The 10309-nt window shown below is 39.4% G+C and overlaps 1 protein-coding gene across 3 annotated transcripts; it reads left to right on the top strand.

Moving 5' to 3' along the window:
• Positions 1-2674: 2674 nt before the first annotated feature.
• Positions 2675-9220, top strand: LOC117492290 (alpha-N-acetylgalactosaminidase-like). Of its 3 annotated transcripts, none has more exons than XM_034142453.1 (9): positions 2675-2950; positions 4349-4505; positions 5048-5188; positions 6442-6653; positions 6737-6831; positions 6975-7136; positions 7294-7491; positions 7644-7784; positions 8538-8738. In XM_034142453.1, exons 2-9 carry the CDS (start codon positions 4351-4353, stop codon positions 8736-8738), a joined length of 1305 nt encoding a protein of 434 aa, XP_033998344.1. In that variant the 5' UTR covers positions 2675-2950; positions 4349-4350. The 3 variants fall into 3 exon arrangements, with proteins under 3 accessions (XP_033998344.1, XP_033998345.1, XP_033998343.1); XM_034142454.1 differs by having other exon boundaries at positions 2676-2954; XM_034142452.1 differs by lacking the exon at positions 2675-2950 and having other exon boundaries at positions 4351-4505; positions 8538-9220.
• Positions 9221-10309: the final 1089 nt, after the last annotated feature.

Genomic DNA, 10309 nt, shown 5'->3' with positions numbered 1-10309 from the left:
TCTTTCTGATGACCTGGATAACCTGTCCTCTTCACACAGCAGGGTAAGGACCAATAGCTACTCCAAAAGTAAAAGGCTAGAGGGAAAGCTAACGACTGGGCCTGAAACTCTGATTGTGGGTGACTCTGCTGTAAGAGATGTAAAAAGTCTGTGTAGTAAGAACAACACCAAAGTACTCTGTTTTCCCAAGGATATGGTCTCTGACTTGGCTGAGAAGATCCTGCATATTGGGGCTAAACATCCCACTGTGAAAAACGTGGTACTGCATATTGGAACAAATGATGTTGTGAAACAACAGTCAGAAGTGCTGAAAGAAGACTTTAAATGTTTGTTGGAAACTGTCAGCTCTCTAAATGCAGAGGTGTTCATCAGTGGCCCTCTACCGCCAGTCAGAAGAGGAGTGGAGAGATTCAGCAGATTGTTTGCACTGAACACCTGGCTTTCAACTGCCTGTACTGACCATTCTGTCAATGTTATTGACAACTTTAACTTTTTCTGGGACCGCAGACATCTTTTTAAGGCAAATGGAGTTTGCCTGAACAAATCAGGAGTGAAATTGTTTATCTCTAACATATTCAACTGCCTGCATCATCAATCTGTTCGCTCTGCCAAGGACAAGCAACAAGAGGAATCAAAACAACACATCGCTCAGAAAACCTTGAAAAAGTATCACTGCACCCGCCTGAGGAATGTCTTGATTATGGGAGACAAATGGAGGAGTCTCCACCGCCCTTCACCCCCCCTATCACCTCTGAGGATACTCTTCCTTCACCCCACAGCTCTCTCTACTCTCCGTTCACCCTTTCACCCTCGGCCACCCTCCTGGAGATCGTTGAACACATGAAGGAGATACAGAGGGTTGGCACCAAGTCCTTCCTGGAGTTCAATTACCAAATTAAGGCGATATGCAGGGTTGGCAGCATGTCCTTTACCGAAGGTGTTTTTCCACAGGCCCTGAAAACTGCAGTCATTAAACCGCTCTTAAAAAAGAATAATCTAGATGCTTCAGTAATGAACAACTACAGGCCCATATCAAACCTGCCACTTCTAGGTAAAATCATTGAAAAAGTTGTTTTTCAACAGTGGAGTAACTTCTTGCATTTAAATAACTGTTTCGATGTGTTCCAATCAGGCTTTCGACCAAACCACAGCACTGAGACTGCTCTTGTAAAGGTCTTCAATGACATCCACTTAAACACAGACAGTGGCAGAACTTCAGTGTTAGTATTATTAGATCTCAGTGCTGCATTTGACACTGTTGACCACAACATATTACTAGACCGACTAGAAAACTGGGTGGGACAGTTCTAAATTGGTTTGAATCCTACTTAAAGGACAGAAAAAACTTTGTTTCTATAGGTAAATACACATCTGAGTTGACAAATATGTGGGGTACCTCAAGGCTCCATCTTGGGGGCCTCTTCTCTTTAACATCTACATGCTACTACTGGCTCAGATAATGAAAAACAACAAAATAAGTTACCACAAATGTACGTAACCATTTCACCAGGAGACTATGCTCCAATTCAAACACTGAGTAAGTGCATTGAACAAATCAATGACTGGATGTGTCAGAACTTTCTTTAATTAAACAAAGATAAAACTGAGGTAATGGTTTTTGGAGCCAAGGCAGAACGTATAAAAGTTAGCGCTGAGCTTCAGTCTGCAATGTTCAAAACAACAGATAAAGCCAGAAATCATGGTGTAGTCATGGACTCTGACCTGAGTTTCAACAGTCACATTAAAACAATTACTAAATCAGCCTACTATCACCTTAAGAATATATCGAGGATTAAAAGACTAATGTCACAGCAGGATTTGGAAAAACTTGTCCATGCTTTTATCTTCAGTAGACTGGACTACTGTAATGGTCTTCACAGGTCTCACTAAAAAATCTATTAGAAAGCTGCAGCAAATTCAGAACGCTGCTGCTCGAGTCCTCACTAACACTAAGAAAGTGGATCACATCACTCCTGTTCTGAAGTATTTACACCGGCTTCCTGTGTGTCAAAGAGTTGATTTAAAAAATATTGCTGCTGGTTTATAAAGCTTTGAATGGTTTAGGCCCAAAATACATTTCTGACCTGCTGCTAAATTATTAACCATCCAGAACTCTCAGGTCTTCAGGGACTGGTCAGCTTTCTGTCCCCAGAGTAAGAACTAAACATGGAGAAGCAGCGTTCAGTTATTATGCTCCAAATATCTGGAACAAACTCCCAGAAACCTGCCGGTCCGCTGCAACTCTGACTACTTTTAAATCCAGGCTGAATACTTTTCTTTTTGCCGCTGCTTTTAATTGAACTATTCACATCTTAAACTGCACTGTAACTTTTATCCAGTTATTTTTTCTTTTAATGTTTATTTTATTATCTTTGCTTTTTAATGACTGTTTTTAAATGCCATTTTCTTAATGTCTTTCATTTTTTGTAAAGCACTTTGAATGGCCTTGTGTTGAAAGGTGCTATATAAATAAACTTGCCTTGCCTTGCCTTTACAAAAAGTGGTACTATAATTTATTTTTTTAAGACCACATAACAGACGTAAATGTATATTTTGTAGACGCAGGTAAAATACAAATATAAAATGGAACGCGGCCCATGGGCATGGGTGTATAAAGAGAACGCGAACGCGGCCCCTCCAACTTCCTGTAATTCCGCTGTCAGCTGACTCAACCGCCAGGTCACGTGGCTCTCGTTTATGTTCCATTGGAGTGTCTCACTTGATTTCTTTACACGCCAACAGAGTTTGTTTATCACGGGTTTTGTTTAAAGGTCTGAGTGAGTAAACGGAATATAAGATTTAGCGAACACTGCAGAAAACGTAGAGGAAGGACAAAGAGAAGAAGTAGTTGGAAAAGAGGAAGAAGAAGATAAAAGCGGAGATTCGGAGTTGAGAAGACTCATCCTCCTTCGTCTTTCTTCCTTTACTGAGAGCAGGTCACTTCATTTAAGTAAGTAGGTTTGTCTTTTCATAATTATACACTGTATTTGTATACACTGTATTTGTATACCCTACACGGCTCATTTGTTTTGACAAGTATTGGATGCTCTGTGTTACATAAAAACTACAGTTTAGTGACAGATATGGACATGTAAGCCCACACTTTACAATAATATAAGATGATAGTTTATGGTATTTTCAGAAAAAGTGGTAGTTTGGTAAACAGTGACATCAACGACATGTTTGGTCTGTAAAATGCCCGAAAAGTAAAAGAATGGGAGATAAATATCCCAGTCTCCACATGTTATTATATTTTTAATGTGTTTCTGGTCCTCTTTCAGTTGAGACAGTGTAGATGAAGGATGTGTCAGGATGTAGAACTCTTGTGTGAACATTGGATAAAGCCAGGTTCATATTCTTGTTTCATGTTGTTGACATATTAGAGTCAAAGGTTTGCACAGAGCGAAATATCTTTGTGTTGCGCCATAAATCAGAAAATACTGCATTTAAAAAAAGTCATTTCCTGCATTTTTCTACGGATAAAGTGTGATATAAATAATGTACAGGCTTTCAGATTGCTGTAGTTCACTAAACAGAGACATTAACGACAAGTTTGGTGTTGAAAATGTCAGAAAAAGTGAAAGAATGGGAGATGAATATCCCCAAATCTCAAAATTGTATTATATTTTTTGTGTGTTTGTGGTCCTCTTTCAGTTGAGACACTGTAGGTGAAGGATGTCTTTCAGTCGCCAACATGTGTTTTCGAGACACTGATATTAACGGGGAAACCCTGCAGGACTCAAATGCCTCGTCTCTGTTCCCTTAAACTCATTTGGGAGGGAGGAAAGGCAGTGTTACCCCCGGTCTGCACGTTGTTTCTCTTTCAGAAACACAGAGGACTGTTTGTATGATGGGATCACAGACACGCTGCAAACGGTGTCCGCCAAAAGTCGAGTCCAGTGTCTATGTAGTGTCATTTTTATTTGTTATAGTTTGGGAAGATTGAAAATCGGTAGGGAGAGTCAGCTAAGTCGGTAGGCGGTAGAAACATGTCAAAAGCGGTAGACTACCGCCCAAATCGGTAGGGTTGGCAGGTATGTATATATGACTGGATGGTAGGAGAAGTCACCTGGCAGGTTGTTGAAGCTTCAACACACCCGCTGAGTCATGTGAGACTCAGCAGGTGTGTGAGTGATGTTTGTAATTTGTCTTACAGAAGATAAAAACCTTACGACAGTATTATTTTGGCTTAGCTTTAAAGGAAATGCTTCAACAACAACAAAATTGTTTTGCTGCAGGACATGAATGCACAGGCAGCAAAACCTTTCACGAGACATTCAGAACACATTAACTGTGATGTCATCCATCAAACTAACATCTGATTCAACCTATCCCTTTTCCTCTGCAGTTATGCATTTAGCGGAGCTTTTATTTGTGTCTTCGCTCTCTGTGGCCACCTTCGCCCTCGACAATGGAGTGATGAGGGTCCCTCCCATGGGCTGGCTGGCATGGGAACGATACCGCTGTGACATCGACTGTGACCACGACCCCAAGAACTGCATCAGGCAAGCCTACATAATATTAATATAGCACACTGATTTCACTAGAGCTTTCCTTTTTAAAAGCAGGGGTTATTTCACCTTGTCACCAACTTTTGCATTATCGAAATCCGTCCATTCCGATAAGCCACCCTGAATCGGCACTTATATACTTCTTCTGTATATGATAACTTATTATTGCTGCTGAACAATCAGAAGAATGGTTTCCTGTCTGTGTTATTTTACTACAACCATCATATTTAAGTTTTGATGTGGGGCTCCGGGAAACCAAAAAAGTTTAGTGGAAAACTACATTTGCATTCAAACATTTCCATTTTCCTAGAATTTATATTATTTTAAGAATTTTAAATGTCAAAATGTGTTTATTCTTAAGCTTGAGAACCTTTTTTTGTAACAGAGTGCAATTCATAAGCCAAACCACTTATTTGTACAAAAATAACTTCACAAACTACAGGAGAACAAGTTTTATGATATTATTATTTTACATTTGCTTTTAAGATGTATTTACTCGACCTCACACATAATGAGCTGTTCTGTCTTTCCTCCAGTGAGAATCTGTTCATGGACATGGCAGACCGACTGTCGGAGGACGGCTGGAGGGAACTGGGCTACGTGTATGTGAACATAGATGACTGCTGGTCCTCCATGAAGAGAGACGACAATGGACGGCTACAGGCTGACCCCAAAAGGTAACGGTGCAGCGTGTTCTGTCCACACACACACGCACGCACGCATGCACGCACGCACACACACACACACGGAGGAGCAAATATTAATCTGTAACTTATTGGCTTGTAAGTCAATAAAACAGTACAACAAGGTGATCACAATGTGACAGTCATGCAACAGAGTTTGTTTATCACGGGTTTTGTTTAAAGGTCTGAGTGAGTAAACGGAATATAAGCTTTAGCGAACACTGCAGAAAACGTAGAGGAAGGACAAAGAGAAGAAGTAGTAGGAAAAGAGGAAGAAGAAGATAAAAGCTGAGATTCGGAGTTGAGGAGACTCATCCATACACACACACACACACACACACACACACACACACACACACACACACCCCCCCACAGAGGAGCTGTTTCGCTGTTTCCTCAGTGCAAATATTATCTGTAACTTATTGGCAACAGTACAACAAGGTGATTACAATGTGACAGACATGCAATCATGTGACTGAAAAAAAAACATTTGTAGTCAGTAGTTTCACAACTCTGCGGGGTATGTTTCATGTGGAACCTACTTGAGCAGGTCTCCCTTGAAAAAGAGGTCAATGATCTCAATGGGATACAACCTGAATAAATAAAGGTTTGAAATTAAATGAAATGAATGCAAGTTATTATATGCAGCACCAGCATATGTACAAAGAAGACATTGGTGAAATTTGGAGGTTAAAAAACAAACATATCAAAGCACAAAAAACAATGATATAGTACTTATAAGCTTAAAATTAACAACTGTAGGCTTTGCCAATTTAGAGATTCACTATTTGAGTGGAAAATATGCTATACCGTATTGGTTCAGGCATAACACTATGTTTTTAGTAAGATTTTATTTAGTTTGATGTACTTTTTTTGTGTACTTACTTCAATTGTGTATACTAACTTCAATGTGTATACTACATTTGTATATGTGTATACTTTAGTTTGAATATTTTGTATGTTTGTATTTCGTATTCTATAGAGCTACTCTGTACTTATGTATATATTTACTGTTTGTTTATTTTCTACTGTAAATATGTAAATAATTGCTTTTTGTGTTTATTTCACATGTTATCTTAATATTTGATTCATGTGCAATGCATTGTTTACATGCTGCCGTGACAAAACAATTTCCCAATTTGGATCTATAAAGTAAATCTTTTCTACATTAAAAAAGGAGTGCCTGAGACTGTACGCTGTGTAATTGGTATATCGTTCCAACTGCCCTTTTTTGCACTCTCCTTCAGATTCCCAGGAGGCATCCATAAACTGGCACGCTACATGCATGACAGGGGTCTCAAGCTGGGCATCTACGGGGACATGGGCACACACACCTGCGGGGGCTACCCGGGGACAACACTGGACAAGATAGAGTTAGACGCTCAGACCTTTGCCGACTGGGAGGTGGATATGTTTAAATTTGATGGTTGTTATTCTAACGCCACAGAGCAAGAGCAGGGTAAGAGACGAAGAAGGGACCTTTACATCGTATTCAATGAGATGAAGCTGACTTGATTTGACTGTTGTTCCTCTCTTGGACAGGTTATCCTCTAATGTCAAAGGCTTTAAATGCTACTGGACGTCCCATTGGCTACTCCTGCAGTTGGCCTGCCTACCAGGGGGGCCTACCACCTAAGGTATAATCATCTCAAAGTCTAACATAATTCAGGTCATTGAAAATATCCCCAGTGGAAGTAGACTGTTTTGAGGAATTTGTTGTAATAATTTAAATCCAAATATCATTGATTCACTTTTTTGTGAAACTGAATTTTGTTTTTAGGTAAACTACACGCAGTTGGGTGAGATCTGCAACCTGTGGCGTAACTATGGTGACATCCAGGATTCCTGGGACAGTGTGCTGAACATTATTAACTGGTTCTTTGAAAACCAAGATGTCCTGGCATCTGCAGCTGGACCTGGAAAGTGGAACGACCCTGATATGGTTTGTTCAACTGTTTAATATATAACATATTTACTGTTTACTATTTTCTATTCAGTCTGTTAATTAGGTCAGGAAGCACCAGTACTATGAGTTAAAAAGCTACAGGTATGAACACTCGTTGTATCCTCTATTGATTGTGTAATTTTGACTTCCACAGTTGATTGCTGGTGACTTTGGCCTCAGCATGGAACAGTCTCGGTCTCAGATGGCTATTTGGGTGATTATGGCTGCTCCTCTTTTTATGTCCAATGACTTGCGCACCATCAGCAGTGGGGCCCGCAGCATCTTGCAGAACAAAATTGCAATCAGCATCAATCAGGACCCCATGGGCATCCAAGGAAGGCGCATTTTAAAGGTGACACTCTTTTGCTGGGTCCTTTCAGCTTCTTGCAAGTGATTAGAAGGGGGAAACAAACTGATATTAGCTGCTCAGACCTTTTACATATACATAACTTCTCATTCTTGGTGTCATTGTTAACAATTTCTCTTTTCATTTTTGTCTGCCAGGAGAAGAGTGGCATTGATGTGTACTGGCGCCCACTGTCAAAAAATGCCAGTGCATTGGTCTTCTTCAGTCGTCGTAATGACATGCCCTACCGATACCAGACTACCCTCAGCAAACTCAACTACACCACAGGCAGCTACCAGGTTTGTTTTTGCTAATTGAACATCTGGCCCTTGGCATTCCATTTGTTGATAATTTCAGCACCATCACTTTTTTACTTTCTAGATTAGAATACACCTGAACATTTTATCTTAACATCTATATATCTATGTCCTATATCTATGTTCTTCTTTGTCTGTGGTACCCACTCATCAGACCATTACTATATCAAGATATAATGCTATGGTTGATAAAAAGAAAAGTACAAAATAATAATAATGCTACACTTGAAACTTACTACAGCCACAGTAGTCAAGCCCCCTTACCGTCTCTAATGGGGTGCCACAGGGGATTTATCTTGGTCCACTTCTATTTACATTATACATAATTAACATTTTATGCAGAGAATACAATTGATATGGCACATGGTTTGCCACAGTCTGCATTTGATGATTTACAATTATCAATTATTTTACCAACTTGTTTTTTAATGTAGATAAGACCAAGAACATGGTATTCTCAACTTCCACCACTGTAACCACTTCTGAATTTCCTGCCATTAAAACATTAAATGGCATTGTATGTCTGATCTGAACTGTAAAACTGTTGTTACAGCAACTTCAATGTTAGCACTTTGTTTATGGGTGATTTTTGTCTGATTGTGATGATGTGCACTTATTCTACGGTTGTGGTCCGCTGGATCCATACAAATACATTTTACCAGTTTTATTTTACATTTTGTTAACCCAGTGAGGATGTATTCAGCAGGAAAATCACTTTTTCTCGTATACTCTCAGATCTATGATGTCTTCACGGAGAAGACCATGACGCTGAAAGACTCCACTAGCTTCGTGGTGTCAGTGAACCCAACAGGTGTGGTCATGTGGTATGTGTCTGCGCCTGCCAAACGGAACATCCGCCAGTTCTACAGAGGTGGCAGACTGCAGGGATCACTCTTCGATGATGATGAAAACGCCAATTCTCCTGTCTTCCTCTGATTCCTGACTGATTTAACTTTATTACATAAGGATGTAAGAGTGTCATCTTAAAAGCATGGCACTAGCTATTACAAGTACAGTAATCCATTGAACCTCAGGGGCAGCAATCTGGAAATGCTCCTTATCTGTATTTTTTTATGTGATCCTTCTCTTAAATTCTTCACATGCAGTATCAATATAGATTACATTACATGTTACTTGTTAGACGCTTTTATCCAAAGTGACTTACATACTCAATACTGTGGCCAATCCCCACAGGAGCAATAGATCATGTAAAATGGTCCAAAACAAAACTCACTTAATGTGATTGGAAAATCCATGATTTTGAACACATGTATGTACTTCACAGAGCATTAGGGCAGATGATTAATTGTGTCTCTGTTGAGATCTCCAAAAAGCTGAAAGACTGGTTTCAGATCAGCACTTCAATGCAGATTATTCTGTGAATTATGTTCTTCACTGAAATAAATATTTTAAATTAAGCAAAGGGTTGGTGTTCATTATGTTTGAAATCATTTAGGTGCAGCACTATTTATTGTGATGTATAATCACCCCATCAAAATAAAAATGCTGTTCTCGAACAAAATAAATGTACACATAGAAAAACTGTGGCTCCTTCTGATGACACTCAAAGAAATGTCTCCACTCTGACTGTTAGTTATGCTAACACTCCTGCTATGGACACATGCATCACTGGAGTAGCCTTAACCCAAAACCTTGCAATAATAGCCCAATACACTGACAATGGAATAGAGGAAATGGGAAAATAAAATGAAGGATTGAAATCAAATCCTATATGATTTTGGCTGCTACACTATTTAACGACTACACAGCATCTCAGCACTACACCCAGTGCAATTTAGCATGTATCTGCATCTAACCCATCCTATTTAGAAGCAGTAGCTACAAGCACCTGGGGAGCTCAAGGGCACCTCTGCGACAATCCTATTGAGTCTGCTATAAAGACAGTTCACACAAACATATGAACACAACACACTGCACTTTCAGCAGCTGTGGTTTTGCAACACTCATATGAGAATGTGACCTACCTGGTTTCAGTTCAGTTTCTTAAGACTTTCCAGGGAAATTAAATTGACCAAAGGCCGGTAAACTATAATTTCTCACTTCCCAATTCATAACTTACCAGTATTTGTAGCCCAGACTGGTTAAAGGACCAACAAATAAATGACAACCATTATTCTTATAATTATACGATTTCACTTGAAATAAATAATCTATTGTTGCATTTGTTGCATTATAAATAAAGTAAGAAACCTAAGTTTGGCAAATAGCCAATTAATTTAAGTTTTTTAAACCACCAATCTATCGCTCCAATGACCATTCACGACAGTAAAGATGAAAGGTCAAAGGGCCAGCCGATGAGCCGAAGCGGTGTGAACACTTTTTGAGTTAATGTGTTTTTAATGCTCATTGTTAATCTCAACAATTAAAATGTGTGGATTAATAGGGAACCATTTTCCTCCCAGATGTTGCAACCGGTGAGTATTGAATGTTCTCTTTCACATGACGTGCCTTTTTGATTGTGCAATAAATAAAAACAATTTAGCATG

Source organism: Trematomus bernacchii, unplaced genomic scaffold, assembly GCF_902827165.1.
Source record: "Trematomus bernacchii unplaced genomic scaffold, fTreBer1.1, whole genome shotgun sequence".
NCBI classification, from domain to species: domain Eukaryota; kingdom Metazoa; phylum Chordata; class Actinopteri; order Perciformes; family Nototheniidae; genus Trematomus; species Trematomus bernacchii.
The sequence above is the reverse complement of the archived record's forward strand: the minus strand, read 5'-3'. Positions and strand labels throughout refer to the sequence as shown.